General features: G+C 43.5%; 1 protein-coding gene across 1 annotated transcript in view; it reads right to left on the bottom strand.

The window, feature by feature from the left end:
- LOC141101731 (prostaglandin reductase 1-like) overlaps positions 1-18,232 on the bottom strand; it is a 62,718-nt gene extending 44,486 nt beyond the window's left edge. The window contains exons 1-5 of the mRNA XM_073591028.1: positions 18,076-18,232; positions 11,838-11,953; positions 9,397-9,442; positions 6,709-6,768; positions 688-855 (exon numbers count right to left, since the gene is read on the bottom strand). Of these exons, the coding sequence (XP_073447129.1) occupies positions 688-855; positions 6,709-6,768; positions 9,397-9,442; positions 11,838-11,943 (380 nt within the window). The 5' untranslated portion in view covers positions 11,944-11,953; positions 18,076-18,232. The remainder of the gene's footprint in view (positions 1-687; positions 856-6,708; positions 6,769-9,396; positions 9,443-11,837; positions 11,954-18,075) is intronic.
- Between the last annotated feature and the right edge of the window lie 2,096 nt (positions 18,233-20,328).

Genomic DNA, 20,328 nt, shown 5'->3' with positions numbered 1-20,328 from the left:
AAATAAAAGGGGATTTACTCAAGAGATAAAATGATAATTCTGCCACTTTACAAGAGTCTGGTCTGGTTGCATCTAGAGTATGCCATACAGTTCTGGGCACCAGTCCTCAGGAAGCATGTGCTGGAACTGGAGAGTCCAGAGAAGGGCGAAAAAATAAAAAGGGATTGGGAGGGCCTCAGTTCTGAAAAACGACTACAAAAACATTAAGAAGAGACGCTTGAGAGGAGATATGATTGCAAAAAAAAAAAAAAAAAAAAAAAAAAAAAAAAAAAAAGGGGAGTACCTTAATGGTGATTCTAGCATAGGGAAAAAAAAAACAGTGGCAGGGAGTGTAAAAAGAAATACAGCCATTCATTGAAACTGGAAGAGAAGCTGTTTAACCTTAAACTGTGTATAGGGTTTTTACTGTCAGAACGGTGGTATCAGCAGGAGGTGTTAAGACACCATGACATTGTAGGACTGGGCATGGACATCCCACTATATTAACACCTTTTGCCCACTTCTTTCCCATCCATGTGATCAGCATTACATCCTTCTCATTCCTATGTTTAATGTTCTGCTGTTTCAGCGTCAGAGTCATACGTTCAGAAAAACTTTTTTACCTTTCAATATGGATTATATTTTTATTTGAGGAAAATGAAAATAAATAAAAGAAAGCATTTTTAAGTAGTGTTCTGTACAACTCACCCAGGCATGCCAACGGCTCCAAGTGCCAGTGATTTAGGCAGAGATTCAGGCCAGCTGGAGGGTAATGCATGTAGTCCTTTGCCATCTGATATGAAATGTGTTGTCCATCCAACATTTGCAACATAGAATCCTCCCACTGGGAAATTAGGATTTTTGCTCTCCGTTACCCTACAGAGCAGAAAGCAATGCTGAGAAGTGTACAGTGAATACTAAAGGAAGCACAGCAATAACAATATTAGTCAACACGTAACGCAAACCTGTGTGCTGTCAGTTCAGAGTAAAGAAACAAGTTTGCTTTAGTGCCCCCCCACCCCAACACCACATACATATGTTATCTGCTAACAGACAAGACAATATATTATTCCTGGGTATGGAGGAGCATGTGACTCTCACACTTTTACCTCCCGTGACATGCACTAGTGCTTGTTGGGGGGGGAGGAAAATGGAGGGGGTATACATCTTTACAGCATGAACCAATCAATGTATATACCGTACCTGGCTGATGCCCTTGGAAGCTGGAAGTCTATAATAGACTCCAATGATCTCCACTTGCTTAAGGGTCCCATGCTGAGTGGCTGGCCTGCTGCATTCTCAACACAGGGGACCATGATGTCTCCACCTCATCCAATCAGGGAACGCTTTACATTCATTTAGAAAAAGCATTCCCTAAATGCCACCCGTGCAGAGTGGCTGACCTCCTGTGTTCACAATGCATCAGGCCAGCATAGGACTCAGAAGCAAGTCGAGCTCCCTGGAGTAGTGGTGTCTGCTTCAGTGATTTTCAGGGGCATCTGCCAGGTATGGTATATACTGTGCATAGTTAACAATGGTCCAGATTGGACCAATGTAGCTATGTAAAAAAAATGCATTATACACTTTTGAATAATTTTACCCAGCTATTAGTGTAGTCATATTCCCTGTGTGGTTTGCGTTACATTGTAATGATGGGCTCACATGCATACCTCCCAACCATCCTGGATTTAATCGGGACCGTCCCGAGGCTTGATGTCCCCAAGTGGATCCCAGTGCCAGAGCAAGTTTCAGCACTTGGCTCCATTGACTTTCCAGGCAGGGGCATGCGGGCCCCAGCAGGTCTTTAGCAGGAACATTCTGCCCCCTCTGGCGACGCTTACTTCTCCCTGCTTTACAACTGACAGCTCTACTCTCCCATCGACCACACAGACCCCCCCCACCACACTCAAATATAGGAGAGCAGAAGCAGATCAGAGGAGAGGAGGGAGGGGCGGGCCACTCTTAGCGCCACGGCAGAAGCTCCTCCATCCTCCAGTAACCCCGCTGACTGCACAGATGATGCAAGTTGTAGCTGCTCTTTTGCAGCAGCCACACTGGTGTTTTCCTCACAAAGCGGTCTCCTGCTGGATAGTTTTGGCTTTATTCCCTGCAATTTCTAGAGACAGCAGTGCGTGAGGACTCCCGGGAGGTTGGCCGTATCTTAGTGGCTACAACTGTCATCTGTTTCCAGCAATCCTTTCAATCAACCACTTCCTGCAATCCTCCAGATAAGTTGTAGCTGCTCTTTTGCAGCAGACCCACTCTGATGCTTTTTTTTGGGTGAGGATTTCTGGCAGGATAAGAGCTGTGTGCTGGAATGGGAGGGGGGGGGTGACTTTGTACTTTGGGGGGAGAACTTGGTAGTACACAGCACACCCCTCAGCCCTGCACTCGGGATGTAGCGCACCCCTTAACACTGCAATCTGGATATAAGGTACTCTTGAACCCTGCATATTTTATAGGTACAGTACAAGGAATCTTGGTTTTGATTAACCACATCCCTCAAGTCCCTCCCACTGGTAAGACTTCAGTCATACCCACATTTTGCCATGCGCCCCGCAGTTCACCCCTTGCCTTAAGTGTCCCTCATTCTGAAGTTCAAAAGTTAGGAGGTATGCACATGTTGTGGCTGCAGTTTGTAGTGTCATTGCTGATCGTTTCCCCTATGTCCATAATTTGTTACAGTTGGGGCTAGTTTACACTTGCTTCAAAAACAAGGCTTCAGACAGGCTTTGTTAAAGCTCTCTGAACGCTAGTCAAAGCTCCTGTCACTAAATAAAATGGTTAGCTTACAGTCCTGTTTACACCTTGCTTTTGCTTCAAAAATTATGCCCCATGTCGCTTTAGTGGTGCTTCAAAGCCTCCACAGAAGTCTATGGCAAAGCTCTCTTGAAGCACCTGCAGCTTTGAGAGGCACAGGTACGAGAGAGCCACACACAGGGCACCTGTCAAGCTTCAAAAAAGCATCAAAAACACATAAAAGCATTTTAAAGCAGTAGGTGCTTTAATGTGTGTTGAAGCCAAAGCAAGTGTAAATGAGCCCTTAGCCTGTCCCTATTCACCAAAAGAGACAAGACAACTTTCCATCCTGGGTCACACAACCTCCAATGCCTGCACTACCATCGGCTGTGTTACATCACAAATGTGGGAGTGCTAATGTAATAAAATACATCTTCCAGCTGCATCAGTGAGCTGTGTGTGTGCGCACGCGCCTGTGAATGCTCTGCTTGTGACTAGAAGATCCAATTACTGTGTAGCTAGTTTTCACCTGCACTAGACTGAGGGACCCTGGGATTGTGGGACATATAGTTTGCTCACAGAAAATTTCAATTATCAGACTGCAGACAGAGGTTCATGCATTAACCTGTGCGGTAACATGCCACATGTTTGAACTGAAACAAGCTGAAGCTTAATGGGGGGGGGAATAAAATTGAAGAACCAGCCACACTCCACAGACATCCCACTGGTAAGATTGTGTATAGCTGTTGACAGTCCCCCTCCTCTAGGCCACAGCTCTGATATGTTTTGCCCCTCCTAGCAGGGACGTGCATTGAGGTCAGTGGCTGGTGAGGCACTGGCTAGTATCAGAGCCAGATACACACAAGTTACATACGCCATCAACATTAGAGAGCAATAGTTCTAGCACTAGACCCTCCTCTAACGCTAAACTTTAACCTGTAAACATTTTTAAAGCACCGCCTATGGAGATTTTTAAAGTACCATTACACAATGGTGCTCAATTTTAAAGCGTGACATGTTAGGTATCTATTTACTCGGCGTAACATCATCTTTCATAATATACAAAAAATAAAAAGGTTAACTTTTTTTTTTTTTGTAAAGACTGTTCCATAAATCAAAAAAAAAAAAAAAAAAAAAAAAAACCAAAAACACTAAAGTTCGAAAAAAATTGCTGCGCAAATACAGTGCAAAATGTTGCAATGACCAACTTTTTTTATTCTCTAGGGTGTCTGATAAAATATACATATTTTAGACATGTGCAATTAGTTTAACGAATTTAGACAAATTCTGAAATATCCAAATTTTTCTGAATATTCGGAAAATAAGAATGAAAATTCAAAATAACTTAATTACTAACTATTAAATTATAGATATTGGAATTTCCTTTCCAAATTGGTTGTTAGTGAACGTAACAAATGCCAGAGATCGAGAGAGATATAAAGAGAAAGAGAAAAAAGGAGGAAAGAGAAAAAGAAAAAAAGGAGGAAAGAGAAAAAGGAGGAAAGGGGAAAGGAGGAAAGAGAAAGAGATTTTGTTTTAGGGGGTTCCGAGTAATTTTTTTTCTTTTTCTTTTTTTTTGCCAGAAAAAGAGATTTTTACATGAAGGAGAGAAATGTCACAGGATTGGCCTGAGTGGCAAAGGGTGAATTACCATAAGTAATATACAAATTATTATATATTATTTTTGAGGTAATTTACTATATTGACTGTACTGTACTCAAGCAGGTAGCTTTGCTTAACAGACAAATTACTGAAGTTATAACTTCAAACCAGTAATTTCACAGTAAATAGATAAATAAGAAATTATCTTATAACAGAATATAAGATTTAGCTTGTACCTTTTCAGCAGCAGATTCTCATTCTCCTTAACGGTGAGAAAAACATGGGGTTATGGGTAAACCTTATACACATAAACACATGTTTTTTTTTCCTTCTAGTTAAGAGGGCTGGGCGCATTTGTCTTTTAGACACATGCATTTTTATTGGACAGCTGGGGCTAATGGTACTTTACCATTGGTCCAAGACTTCAAACTGTCCATTGAGCTCAGTGCCTCTGACAAGTGAGGAGAGGCACTGTGAGCTCATCCTCAGTCTGCTGCAAACAGTGTGCCAGCTTGCATTTAAAGTGGCTGCTCTGTATTTAGCTTCTGACATGATGCACAAGGAGCCCCATATCTCTGGAACAATAGATGTATAGGAGCCCCAAATTTTGACCAGTGGTGGGGTAGGACTTCAGTCAACTTTGGGTCTCTGTGAACCCTGGTCGCCGAGCTACAACCCTCGAAGTCGACTGTTTTGATTTATTTTTTTATGCTCATTTAATGTGAGGTTCTGCCTTACCTGCCTCCCCTGACTGCACGTCCCTGCCTCCTATGGCTTAATCAGAGTTAATGATCTCTATAATTAAACCCTATGAGAAACCAAACATGTCACAGCGGTGTTCCCTTTGGGGAAGGAAATGTGTCAGCTATGTGTCAGACCACTTCCTGATGATGGCTTTGTGACCGGCCGAAACGTCAATGGTTTCACCGCGTCATCGCATTACTTCCAGCCATACAAAACTACCAGGTATCGAGCTGAACGCCGCAAACGGCGGTTTTTTCCCCCCCATCAGTCCCGATTACTCTTAATAATCACCTGCTACAAACACTGGGTGCCAGGACTATAAGGCACTTTTAAACGTGAGTGAATTATTTCAATTTGTGTATTTAATAAAGTTGGTTTTATGGCATTGCGCAATGAAGGTTCTCCTTTGTCATTTCCATCTATATTAATGAGGTGCTTCCATGCATGAGACGGCATTTCAACAGGCTCCCTAGGGTATCCCCACATGCCTAAACGACCATACTAGCAATAGTTGGTCAACATCCAGGGTGAGTGTACATCTATGTGGGGCACCCAGTTTTAACACCATTGCACAGGAGATGTCAATTTAAGCACAAGCACTTTGTTTCATCACCTAATGGGACTTTATTAATTTTTTGTGTGTTCTGCATGTTTACATGAATGTGATCAACCCTAAGCGCAGCACACTTTATATTCTCACTTTGCTTCTTTGCCATTTGCTTATTAACGAGTTTTTTACTGCAGCTGGAGTTTGATGATCAGTTCTTTTAGCCAAAAGGTTTAGAATTTTCAGATATACACAATAAGCTTATCAGTGGTACATCTGTGGAGTGCAGCCTCATTCTCAAAATTTTGCTGTGCTTATGTAGAAATCTAAGATAGTCAGCTGTCATAATTGTGCAGGCCAATCCAATACATATTCTACTTAAAATGCTACCAGCATGAATCACTGACAAGTTTTCCAGACACCAAGAGAGGTTTAGCAGAGTGATAGTCCCAGCTCTGTGGAGGGGTGTATGTCCCTTCCCTCCAATCAGCTCTTAGAGCTCTCCTCATAGAGCTCTGCAGAGTGCAACTTCAGCTCTCCACCCCCTTTTTTCTGATATCTCAGACAAGCTTTATACATTGTTCTTTGAACAGCTGTAGAGAAGACTGCAAATAGACAGGTACAACTTATGTAATAGGATAAGTTTCATCTCTATCAGCTGAGGGCAGTCACTTCACGGGCTATATGGAAGGTTTACAACCACTTTAAAATGTAGCCCTATTTATTTTGTCACCTTTAAAATGCCTTAGCTAGAGTGTCAGGGGATCTAAAACCACTTGAAGCCTGCTGGTTCACCACACACACTGTAAGCTCAGAAGAAGATGAAGATAGTAATCAAGCCTGCCCAGGCTAGAAACTTTCAGACAATTTTCATTGCCGCAGCACTGGCAAGGTACGTTCTTTATTACATATTCATTGGTCAGTGGTTTGCAAAAACCCAGAAATGAACAGGTGCTAAGCAAGGAAAGTGGGAGCCCCAATTTCAAAACACCAATATGTAGTAGCACAAAAAGGGCCTCAATTCCTGTATCCACTTTAAAAGATATAAATAAGATTTTTTTTTGTTCTTTCTTTGTGTAGAGGTGAAAAGGATTTACCTGGCAACCTGGCTTCCTATCATAACGTCCCCTTCCTTCATAATTCGGCTACTGTATGGTCTGTAAGATGTAAAACAAGGCACATGACATACAATCAAAGCACTCTTTGTTTCTAACATAAAATAAAAGCCAAAGTACACAAAATGTAAACGGAATTAAGTATTGATTATGAAAATATGATCTTTATTCACAAAATCCACTATAAAAGCCTCGTACACATAAAAAAAAAAAAAAAAAAAAAAAAAAAACCTATTAATGTTCAACCCAGTAGGCTGAAAAAAAAAAAAAAAAAAAAAAAAAAAAAAAAAAAAAGGAAGAAGAAGAAGAAAAACCCTGACAGCTCAGGAGGTTGGAGCCACTGTACTAACAAAGCAATCTCCCCTGCTGTGCGGTTGTGTTCTGACAGGGGGGACGGCCCCCCACCAGAACACTCTGGTCAGCAGACCTTTTCGGTCATGCCCTGTTTGGCCGCACCGGCTGTAGTACACACGGATCGAACGTCGGCAGGTTTCTATCGAAACGGCTGAGGCCGCCCGACATTCGGGCTGTGTGTACTAGGGCTAAAAGAGTTATACCAAAAGTAACATTAGAAAATGTTCATTTATTCACATCTACATCGGAAAACAAACCTATATCCTCCAGCAGGGTCATGAAAAAAGGAGCAGGATCTTTCTGTAGGCACCTACCAGCAGTTACCTAATCTGTAGCATGAAAACCAGAAAACCTGGGATGCTTTAGAATGCAAAAAAAGAGCAACCAAATTTTGTTATGTCATGCTGTGATCATCCTGCTCCTCCAGACACCCAATTGCCCACATATTGTGATGGGTGACCTTAAGGGCCAATAGAGAGGCAAGGGAGCAGAAAGCCACATTATGTGAGATGACCATGTGTGATGGTCCCTGATGCTTTTTGGATTAGGAGTGAGGGTACATCCCCCCTAACAAGACCACAGACAGCAATAAAAGCTTACATAGGTTCTAACTCATCCCCTATTGTAGCAGAACCTGAACAAATCATTGGCTGAGGTTCCTGGGAGGTGCAAGAAACATCCTGCAGCTTCAGAATCCTGCCAGCGGCCACAGCTTCAAGGATTAGTACACCTACAATGCACTTAAAGCAGCCATGGCACATATGTAAAGGTTTCTGTACTTCTAAGTTAAAAATTATATTACCTGCTCATCCTTATACATTCATTTTGGGTTTTAACCACTTCAATACAGGGCACTTTCACCCCCTTCCTGTCCAGGTCAGATTTCAGCGCTGTTGCACTTTGAATGACAATTGTACGGTCAAGCAACACTGTACCCATCTCAAATTTTTATTTGACCATTTGTCGGGCAGGAACTGGTTAAAGCCCAAACCAAAAATGTCATATTGCAGCTTACCAATCATTAGACATGGTGGCTGTATTAATTTTCTTTTAGGCTTCGTTTCCCTTCAGTTTTTACTTGGTGACCCGGCCAGTAACACACCACCTGTATTAGAGTGCCCCCCCTCTGGATGAAGGAGCGACAGAGATGCCTTTGGACAGCAGCATTGTCAGTCTGGGGAGGGGAATGTTAGAGGCACTAGCGGATTTAGATACACTTACAAATTGAAGCCAAACTCTGGCTAACACTTTATAAGCAGTTACAAACAATTTTCTTCTCTTCTGGGATAAAGGTTTTACATAAATAAGAGCTGATCATTGGAAACAGCCCCGTCAGTAGTAAATGGTTTGTCTCAACCCTCTAAGTGCTACATTTGCCAGACATCTTGTTTTGTTGAAAAACAGACAGACAGACTGTCAGGGTTGCCAAATAAAAAATAAATAAAATTGATAAAAAGTTTGCTTTTGGGAATACTGATTTATTTAAATCTAGGTTTTGACATTTAAATTAGCTACCACTTATTACTGTTTTTATGGCTGATCAAAAGTAACGTACAGCTATAAGGGCCAACTGGGCAGACTTCCACTTACTGCCAACTCTATCTTCCATTTCAATTGTAATGTAGTTTTTTTTTTTTTTTGGGGGGGGGGGGGGGGGGGGGGGGGGGGTTGTAGGTAGAAATTAAAAATATTTATTCTGAAGCCCTCATCTATGCAGTTGTTAAGAGAAAAGAATCTCATCACTCTGTAGAAGTTGACCACCTTCCAGTTCTACTACAGCAGTGGTCTCAAACTGTGGCCCACAGGCCAGATATGGTCCTTTGCTTACCTTTATCTGGCCTTGCTGACACCACTGATGGGGCACTAATCATCTCACTGACACCAACGATGGGACACTAATCCTCCCACCGATAATGTGGCGCTATTCCTCCCTTGAATACCAACGATCAGGCACGATTTCTCCTACGGGCACCAACAATGGGGCACTAATTTTCCCACTGAAACCAATCATAGGGCACTGGTAACTCCCACTGACACCAGGGTGTTTTCTAGTCCCACTAACCACAGCCTGGCCCCTTTAAAGCCTTAAGGACAGTAAACTAGCCCTTTGTTTAGAAAGTGGAGAACCCTGTACTACCGAATGGCTACAAAGTTATAAAACATCTGATATATTAGACTGACATACCTAGTTAACATAATGCTAGTAATGATCCAACCTTATAAAGAGGCCTGCTTAGGTCTTTCATATGGATCTTAGTAACTAATAAAAAAAAAAAAAAAAAAAAAAAAAAAAACAACTTTGTTGATCTAATTTACCTCATGTATGGGTCCACACTCAAAAATAACGATTCCAACAACAATTCTAAAAATGAAATTAAAAATAAATCAAATCATAGTTACTGATATACAAAAGCAGTGAATAAGATTATGGTTCAGGAAACACAGCTTTTGTAATTAATCGGCTTCTATTGAATCTTACAATATACAGCACAGTCTTACCGTAGTTCTCTGGATTTGTGGTAACAAATATAATTTGCAATGATTTTTGTTGCCATTCATTTACACTGGCCTCCAAATCACCTCTATAGTAACTGCCAACACAGCTGCACTACAAGGCAGCCTAACACTCCCGTATCAGTAGGCAGATCCAGAACTACTATTTAGTCCAATAGCAGCTTTCAAATCCTCCCACTGTCATTCAAAACTGAGGGGGCAGAGAGCTGAAATTACACTCTGCAGAGCTCAGTGAGGAAAGCTCTGAGAGATGATTGGTGGGAAGGGACACACCCCCCTTCACAAAGCACATAGGAACAGAGCTAAAATTGTCAATTACAAGCTGCATGCTGGAGCCTCCTCCACCATCACCTTTTTTCTCTTGGTGTCAGGTAAACTTGTCAGAAGGGACTCATGCTGATAGGAGCAAACCAAAGCAGCAGGCAAAAATGACACAGTGCTCTGGACTGAGACAAGTACACGCTTTAGAGGGATATTCTTTGTTCATATTTCATGTCTGGAGGTTTACAACAAGGCTAACTTTTAACTGATGGAATTTAGAACTACTTGAATTTGTCATCTGTATTGGTAATGTTACCAAAGCCTTTATTCAATGTCTCAGCTAGCCAGTTTTGTAATGCACTGCATTACCAAAATCAGTGCAGTTGCATTTTCTTGTGTGTAAAAGGTGCACTGGTAGTTCATTCAGAATGAATGGGTTGCTTTAACACAACACAGCTAGCTTGCAACACATCTCCATCTAGTGGCTGTAATGCAGTATTTTCCTGATTCATGCGATTCTTATTAATGAACAACATCTGACCTAGATGTTCTTCTTTAAAGTGTTACTAAACCCAGGAGCCTGCATTCACTATATCTGGTCTCCCACTTACACAGAACAAGGAAATGCAATTGTTTTAGCAAATATAAATTACTAAATAACTTATCAGCAGTATATAGCAGTCTTGTGACTTGTATCAGTCTCTGCTTAAAGCATGTAGGAGGAGTTTTCATTCTCCACAATCCTCTGTGTGGACAGGGCCGATTGGCCCTGTGCATGTGGTCAGCACAGGGCCATATAAAAAAAAAAACAAAAAAAACACCCAAAACACTAGCAATACACACCAAACAGAGCATGTGTAGTCTGACTCCTAATGCTCTGTTCTATCATGAGATGGGTTGGAGTCAGTTAAAGAGGAGGATCAGAGAAGACAGGATCATACAGCCTTTTTTTACACAATGCAGAGGATTAACCCCTTAAGTTTCACAGGGGTATAACAAGCATGCTTTACTGCATATAAAGACTGATTTTACAGTTGTGGGTTTAGTAACACTAAGGTCGCGTACACACAGGCAGACTTTGACCGGACTGGTCCAACAGACTTTCCAGCGCACCTTCGAGGGACTTTTTAACGAACAGACTTGCCTACACATGATCACACCAAAGTTCGACAGATTCGTACGTGATGACGTACACCGGACTAAAATAAGGAAGTTGATAGCCAGTAGCAGCCCTAGCGTTGGTTTTTGTCCGTCGGACTAGCATACAGACGAGCGGATTTCTGGGTCCGGCGGAGTTACGTTGTAAAGATTTGAAGCATGTTCCAAATCTAAAGTCTGTCAGATTTGCGACTGGAAAAGTCTGCTGAAGCCCACACACGATCAGATTGTCCGCCGGATTTGGTCCGTCAGACAAGTCTGGTCAAAAAGTCCGACCGTGTGTACGCTGCACAAGAATAGTGTGAATCAGGGAAATACTACATTATGGCCACTAGATGGAGATGTGTTGCAATCTTCTTATGCCATACTGTGTGAAAGTAGCCAATTCATTTTGAATGAACTGTCAGTTCATTTAAAACGAATAACCTGGTAGCTATTCGATATAGCCCATTAGCATTTGAGTTTCACACCATTCACACTAAAAGGAATTCTGTCATCAGATGCCTGTGCACAATTATTTTACATACAGCTTCTCAAGCACCCCGGGAGCCCTAAAACCAACATTTTTCTTCCTCTCTACTAGTTCTTGAAAATAATGGACAACCCAGTGGGCAATAGGAAGTTAGAGAAAAATGTGAACGTTTCCTTATTAAAGTCACAGTTTTGTAAGGTGCATGAAATAGAATGCATCTAATGGAAAGCACATTTCATTTATGATGACAAAAATGTAACAATGTACTAATGTAGCAATAGTTTTATTCTGTGCATAGTCACATGCAATTAATGGTTATAGTGTTACTTTATCCTAGTCAGAAGTCTCCTACCTCCATCTTTGAGTGCTGGAAGCTCCTTTTCAACCAGCTTGAAATCTTCAGGTTTTGGGGCACCATCAAAGTGCTTTACCATTGTCCAGGACTTTGATACAACCATGATTACTGACCTGTCATACAAGATAGATTATTCAAATGAGACATGTTGCATGATTGAATCATTTATATGTCAGTGAATCTGATAACAATGGTCCTAATGACAACACTATTTCTAATCTGCAAGCAGGAGGAGGTGGTCAAAGCATATATAAACCCAAAAACAAAAAAAGTCCAGCCTGTGAGAAAGCAATGGCTCCCTCCATAGATACAGTGGACAAATTAGTGTAGCCCCATGAGACAGTGATCACATAGTACAGACTGGGCCAATCACAACCTATCTGTGCCACGTGAGTGTACAGTTTGTATAACAGTGTAAATTTGCTGTCCCCTCAAAATAACTCAACACACAGGCATTAATATCTAAACCGCTGGCAACAACAGTGAGTACATCCCTAAGTGAAAAGGTCCAAACTGGGCCCAAATTTTGTGTGGCCTCCATTATTTTCCAGCACTGCCTAAACCCTCTTGGGCATGGAGTTCACCAGAGCTTCACAGGTCGCCACTGGAGTCCTCTTCCACTCCTCCATGACGACATCACAGAGTTGGTGGATGTTAGAGACTAGAGGTCAACCGACATATCGGACGATTTTCGGCATTTTTAAATTGACCAGCATCGGCCGTTTGTGCTGATAAAAAAAAAGGCCAATTTAAAACTTCAGCGCGACTTGCAAATGACTTCTGTAAAAGAAGTCAATGCAAGTTGCCTGAAGTCTTCCCTTGGAGTGGCTTGTCTCTCCTATCTGGGCAGCCTGTCAAGTCTGAGAAAAGAAGCAAAGAGATACAATGTTTATACTTATCAAAAAGGACTGAACTCCCCATTTAGGAGTTTAACCATTTAAAGATTAAATCTTTTCTGACTCTTGTTGCTTACAAGTAAAAATCCTGTATTTTCTGCTAGAAAATCACTTAGAACCCCCCCCAAAAAAAAAAAAAAAAAAAAAAAAAACAACCACCACAACACACACAAACAGTAAAGTTAGCCTATTTTTTGATCACTTGTTTTTGTGTATTTAATATTTAAGATATAGTTTTTTCTTAATCTAAATTATACATACAAGTGAACTGATTGGAGGTCTGTTTTGTTTTAATAAATGTAAGACATTTTCTATACGACTTATTACTTAAGGCTGCTTTCACAACACTGGAGCGGGCAGGCGTTGATGGTAAAACGCTGCTATTTTAGCGGCGCTCTACCGTCATTTTAACCCAGCTAGCGGCCAATGAAGGGGTTAAATGCGCCTGTGTAGTGCCGATACGTGTTCTTCTACATATTTTTGGAAAAAAAAAAAAAAAAAAAACACACAATAAGCGTTTATTGATTGTTTTGCGCAAAAGTTATAGCATTTACAAAATAGGGGATAGTTTTATGGCATTTTTATTAATAATTTTTTTTTTTTATTTTACTAGTAATGGCAGCGATCAGCGGTTTTTATTGTGACTGCGACATTATGGCGGACATGTCGGACATTTTTGACACATTTTTTGGGACCATTGTCATTTATACAGCGATCAGTGCTATAAAAATGCACCGATTCCTGTGTAAATGATACTGGCAGTGAAGGGGTTGGGGAGGGGTTAAGTCAGTACTAGGAAGGGATTACTAACTGTAGGGGGGGGGGGGGGGATGGGCTAGCTGTGACACTACACTGATCTCTGCTCCCGATGACAGGGAGCAGAAATCAGTGAGACTGTCACTAGGCATAACAAGGAGATGCTTGTTTACATCAGCATCTCCCCGTTCGTCCTCTCCGTGAGGCGATCGCGGGTATCCCCGCGGTGTTCGAGTCAGCGGGACCCACGACCCGACTCACGGAGCTCCCAGCCGCCACGCGTGCGCGCCGCCCACGCAATGACACGGTGGGGGATTCAAATGGACGTACCTGTAAGCCCATTTGCCCAACCGTGCCATTCTGCCGACGTATATCGGCGTGCGCCGGTCAGGAAGGAGTTAACCACTTGAAGACCAGGCTTTTTCAGGCACTTTTTGATTACAAGTTTAAACTCCCCCCCACCCCCCCCTTTTTATTTTACCAAAGTTTAAACTTGTAAACAAATAGTGACAGAAAATGCCTGGTCTTCATGTGGTTAACTTTTTTTTTTTATACTTACCTGCTCTGTGCAGTGGTTTTGCACAGAGCAGCCCCGATCCTCTTCTCAGGTCCCTCACCAGCGCTCCTGGCCCCACAGCAAGCAACTTGCTATGGGGGCACCTGAGCCGAGTCACTACTCTGTGCCCATTCAGACACAGAGCTCTCTCTCTCGATTGACAGCAGCAGGAGCCAATGACACCCACTGTGTGTCTCAGCCAATCAAAAGCGAGAGTCCTGGACAGCAGAGTCTGTCCTGCAACATCGCTGGATCAAGATGGGGCTCAGATAATATTAGGGGGGTGCTGGGGGAGCTGCACACAGAGTTGGCTGTAAAACGCCGCTATTTTTAGCGGCGTTTTACAGTCGGATTTGCGGCGCATTTTGGCCGCTAGCGGGTCGCTTTTACCCCCTGCTAGCGGCCGAGAACGGGTTAAAACTGCCTGCAATGCGCCGCAATAGCGGCGTTATCACAGCGCTGCCCCATTGATTTCATTGGGGAGCAGCGGTGGAGGGGCAGTAAACACACCGCTCTTAAGAAGCTGCTAGCAGGACTTTTCCCGACGTCCTGCCAGCACACTGCTCCAGTGTGACAGCCCTCGGGCTGTCACACTGGAAACAATGGAGCAGCTGTTTAAGGGCGGATTGCAGGTGCTATTTTTAATGCTATAGCGCCTGCAAAACGCCCTCGATGTGAAAGGGGTCTTACAAACACCTCTAGAAGGACCTAACCAAGATTCACCACTTGCGCATCATCAAAAAAGGTCCCTAAGGCCCCTTTCACACTGGGGCAGGGGCGGCGTCAGCGGTAAAGCGCTGCTATTGTAAGCGGCGCTTTACCGTCGGTATTTGGCCGCTCGCGGGGTGGTTTTACCCCCCCCCCCACTAGCGGCCAAGAAAGGGTTAAAAACCACCGCAAAGTGCCTCAGCAGAGGCACTTTGCCGGCGGTATAGCCACGCTGTCCCATTGATTTCAATGGCAGGAGCGGTGTATACACCGCTCCGATGATGCTGCTAGCAGGACTTTTTTTCCCCATCCTGCTAGCACACCACTCCAGTGTGAAAGCCCTCGGGGCTTTCACACTGGAGAGACAGCAGCGGCTGTTTTGGGTCGGTTTGCAGGCGCTATTAGCGCAAAAGTGCCTGCAAACCGTCCCAGTGTGAAAGGGGCCTAAGTAAAACGAAATTTTTTTTTTCTTCGAAAAGACAAATTGCAGTTTTCAGACAGTCTCCGCTTGTCTTAATTATTAGCACTTGTCTATGCATTTTATTAAAGCAGTGTTCTAGCTTTTTGACTTTTGCTGCTGACTTTTAATAAGGGCACTTACCTGTCGTCAAGTGAGCGAGCCTGTGATGTCGGCCCCGCCCCCCCCCCCCCAAGGCCGATCCGTCCATTGGATCGGGTGCCGCCATCCTAACTAAGGGAAACAGGCAGTGGAGCCTTGCGGCTTCACTGCCCCTTTCATACTGCGCATGCGTGAGTCTTGCGGCGCTTTGTAAATTGGCCCGGTCGTCTTCTGGGACACACCCAGGTCCCAGAAGACAATGGGGCAGCTCGCGGAAAAGGAAGTAACCGAACAGCTCCACGAAATAGGAAGACTGCCTAGCAACAGGTGTTTCTGGTAAGAAAGACAAAACAAAAAAAGTGTTTTCCTTCAAATTTTTTTTTTTTTTTTGTTTAATATAGATTTTTTGGAGAACGTTAATGTAATTTTTTTTTATTTTTGGGTGGACCTCCGCTTTAAAGATAATTTTTATCTATCTCAAAGCCCTGCAAGCAACTCTGATGCAGGGCCATCTCTGAGTTTAAGTGTCGGTTCACACAGGGGCGACTTGTCACGCGACCTAGCCGCCTGACAAGTCGCCTCCCAATCTGTACAGTGGAACCGTTCTAATAGGAGCGACGCAAGTCGCTCCGACTTAGAAAAAGGTTCCTGTACTACTTCGGGGGCGACTTGCATAGACTTCTATACAGAAGTCATTTTGCAAGTCGCCGTGGAAGTCGTGTGCAGGTCGCCTCGGTGAGGCGACCTGCAAGTCGTGCCGCCCCTGTGTGAACCGGGGCTCAGAGGTTGCCTTAAATTTAAATTCTTGTAGCTTTTCTGTTTGGACATTGGTGGTCTTGTTACAAGTCAACTAATAAATGTGGTGGAATCTGGGCCTAGTCACATTTACTGAAAAATCTCCACGTTTATGGCTGGTTTATGACTGCTTTGCATAGTAGTAGATTATTATAAAGGTTGTGATTATAGCTGTATACCATTGGCTTTATTGACTCACTTACCTTCAATGTACTCAAGGTCATTTTAAACTGGTGCGGTTTATTTGTGTAAGGCTGGTTTCACACGGGCTTTGTCCATAGCTTGCATACGCCTGCTCAGCAGGGGATCACCCCGCTGAGCAGGCGGAGGACAGGTCCGTGTCCACGCCGCTATGCAGAGCAGACACAGCCCCACTGTTCTCTATGGGGCCATCAAATGGAAACGGACTGTCTGTCCGTTTCCATCCGAGCCAAGGTTTTTGGCAGACAGGATTGGATCAGATGCTGATGGTGTCAGTGGACACATGTCTGCTGCTCCATAAAGAGCTAGGGATGGTCCGATCAGGTCCGCCTGAAAAAACTGACAGGCGGTCCTGATCGGAAAGCCCGTGTGAAACCAGCCTAAAAGGGAGTGTCAAAGTGGTCGAGGTATTACATCAATTAAGTTAAAGCAGGATAACACCTGAGGGATTACCAGTAATTACATGACCTGTTCAATGCAGGTGTCATTCCAATCCAAAACAGCAGGTGCACTCTCACATGTGCCAGCAGAATAATAACAGCAAATGCAATCCACCTGTTGATGTATGGGATTTCATACAATGCTGCAGCACAGATGAAAAGTAAAAGCAGAATTACAATACATGTTATCTTGCATTCGTATGCAAGTACAGATTATCTTTATGCAAAATTGGTTGGATTTACTACTTGTTAGAATTCACTGACATTTTTAGCTTTATTGCAGCAAACCACTTTAGTGCTCATAAAGTGATCTGCAGTGTATCTCTTTTCAGAGAGAAGTTAATTTGGTGAAAGAACAATCATGTGCATTACACACAATTGCAGTGTGACCCCCATTCGCTCATACTGCCCAAACACACAATCATTTTTTTGACACAACCCTAAAGCTAAGAGCCCTTTCACACTATTGTAAGCGGCGCTTTACCGTCGGTATGCGGCCGCTAGCGGGGCAGTTTTACCCCCCGCTAGCAGCCGAGAAATGGTTAAAAACCACCGCAAAGCGCCTCTGCTGAGGCGCTTTACCGGCGGTATAGCTGCGCCGTCCCATTGATTTCAATGGGCAGGAGCGGTGAAGGAGCGGTATACACTCCGCTCCTTCACCGCTCCGAAGATGCTGCTAGCAGGACTTTTTTTACCGTCCTGCCAGCGCATCGCTCCAGTGTGAAAGCCCTCGGGGCTTTCACACTGGAATGAAAGCAGCTGCACTTTCGGGTCGGTTTGCAGGCGCTATTATTAGCGCAATAACGCCTGCAAACCGCCCCAGTGTGAAAGGACCCTAAGCATCACAGCTACAGCATAAGCACCACTCCATCCATCCAGCATATACGGTTAAGGAGGAGAGAAAAAAAAAAAACCACACACCATCACTCACACCACAGCTCTAATACCCATTTTTATTCCCCCAGCTATAACTGTAAATGGGACCTTAGGGCTGCCAACAGTTAAAAACAATTTTCACAATGTTTTTTTGAGAAGTTAGCGTGTCATGATCATATCTCAGATTGCAACGACCTCCTGCCATGAAGGCGAACCTGGATAAGAAAGCACATGCAGTCGGCATACAATTCTTTAATGCTACTATTATCCACCATTATTATAAGCTGTACAGAGGGACAAAAACAGAACATTTTCAGGGAAAGATTTCTCATTATCGGGGAGAATCCCTGGAAATGAGAGGCATTTAGCAGCTAAGAAGCATTAAGTTCTCATGATTGCACAGCAGAGAGGTAGCAAGCACACTGTGTAAGAAGATCATGACACTTACTTGAGGGAAGAGTCTGTATGGTGAATAGATTTCCTTGTTGGTCAGTGAGCAAGTAAAAATGCAGAAGTGAGGGTTTAGCCTATATACAAGCCTGAGACTATCCTTCCCACCCTCTCTTGCTCACAATCATCAGTATTCACTCCCCTTCTCTATCCCCTCCTCTGACAAGCACACACAGACCATGGAGGCCGCCTTCTATAGATTACTAGAATGACAATGTCATTTACTTATTAACCACTTTCTGCTCTTCTGGTGTAGATGTAAACCCTATCTGAAAGACATATAGAGGTTGAATTACTAAGGCCTGGTTCACACCTATGCATTTTTTAGTGGTTTTTGCAGAAACACGCTATAGTACAGTCCATTTAACATGGTTTCCTATCGATGTAGTTCTGTGCATTTTATGGAAAAGGGCTGGGGACTGTCTTCTGGTTTTTGGTTCCATAGACTTCAATGGATCAAAAATGTGTATTGAAAAACGCAAAATGCAAGCTGTAAACCTGACCTTAAAGGGGTTGTAAAGGTATTTAAAATAAATAAATATAACAAACATGTCATACTTACCTTCACTGTGCAGCTCGTTTTGCACAGAGTGGCTCCGAACCTGGTCTTCTGGGGTCCCTCGGTGGCTGTTTCCCCACAAGGACTCACCACCTTAATGCGAGCTCCCTCGCATGGTGGTTAGTTCTTGCGGGCGCGCTCCCGTGATATAGCCGCTCACTGCATCACTCGGGCCCGCCCCCGGCGCGCCTCGTCATTGGATGTTTTCGACAGCAGCGCGAGCCAATGGCTGCCACTGTAGCCAATCAGCGGCCAGGCTGAGCAGCGAAGAGGATGTCGGTAGCGAGCACGGGACTTTCGAGGGGTCAGGTAAGTAAAACGGGGGGCTGCGGTATTGTCGGTTGTTTTTTCACCTTAATGCATAGAATGCATTAAGGTGAAAAAACGTTTACCTTTACAACCCCTTTAAGGCAAATATACTGCGCACTGCAAGTGCAGTTGCTCTAGATCAGAGGGGAAGATCTGAAATGAGGGGAAGCTCTGCTGATTTCTATCATCCAATCATGTGCAAGCTAAAATGCAGTTTTCCATTTTCCTTGGATGTTCCCCTCAGATCTAGAACAACTGCAATTACACAGACTATTTACCTTTAGTAAGTCAACCCTATAGTTTGTTAAAGCACTATGTATTATAGGTTTAAAATAAGGCCCGTTACATATGAAGCTGACTATCTGCAGTGCATCCAGGAGAGACAGGTGCAGTATCCAGCCCCCCTGCAGACAGCCTGTCAGGCTTGATTCACATCTATGCATGTTGCTTTTGAGCGTTTCTGCAGTGTTTTTTGTGGTGCTTGCCGCGTTTTTGCAGCGTTTTACGTTTTATTTTCTACAGTGGTTTTTTTCATACTGCATACAGTGTAAAAAAAGAGAAAAAAAAACGCAAAACGTGGCAAAAACGCTGTAAAAAACGCTAGACTTGCGTTTTTGATGCTGGTCCATTGAATTCTATTACATGCAAAACTCTGCGTTTTGCATGAAAAAAGTCCCCGACCCTTTCCAAAAACGCAGAGGCACAAAAATGCATTGATGTGAACATGTTCCATAGGAACCCATGTTAAAAAATTCCCATGCATTAATGCAAAATGCAAAATGCATCAAAAAACGCGTTAGTGTGAATGGAGCCTCAAAGTCTATGACAGGGCTGAACAATTTATGGTGGTACCAGTATTTACACAGCTCTTCTGCATTCCAGAACCTTGTCCCTGAATGTGCTTGACCTTAAAGTAGAACTATAGGCAAAACTTATTTTTTTCATTTTTGATAGAGTAAGGGAGGGTTATAATCTCTGTAAGGTTTTTTTTTGCCATCTTTGTCCCATTGGGGAGATTCCCCTTCACTTCCTGTACCATAGCCAAGCAGGAAGTGAAAGGAAATCCCTGAAAATCTCTTGGGAACCCCCAGGTCACCAGAACTAGTGTGTCCATTGAAATATTTTCCCTCTTTTCTGGGGTCATAGGGTTGCCGCCTGTCCGGGATTCACCCGGACAGTACGGGTCTTGAATCATGTTCCAGGATTTTGTACTGCCTGTAACCTGGGCACATGATTCAGCCCAGAACAGGAAGAGACCATTCAGGCGGGGGGGGGGGCGGCGCATCAGCACACCTGTCACTGTGAGACAGCAGCAGCTGCATTGCTTTTAAATAAGTACACTGTGCCTGCGGTGTGTGCTGGAATCCAAAGCTCCTTTCTGTC

This window comes from Aquarana catesbeiana, linkage group LG01, assembly GCF_042186555.1.
Source record: "Aquarana catesbeiana isolate 2022-GZ linkage group LG01, ASM4218655v1, whole genome shotgun sequence".
Classification (NCBI taxonomy): Eukaryota; Metazoa; Chordata; class Amphibia; order Anura; family Ranidae; genus Aquarana; species Aquarana catesbeiana.
Note: the sequence above shows the minus strand (reverse complement) of the source record. Positions and strands in the feature narration are given on the sequence as shown.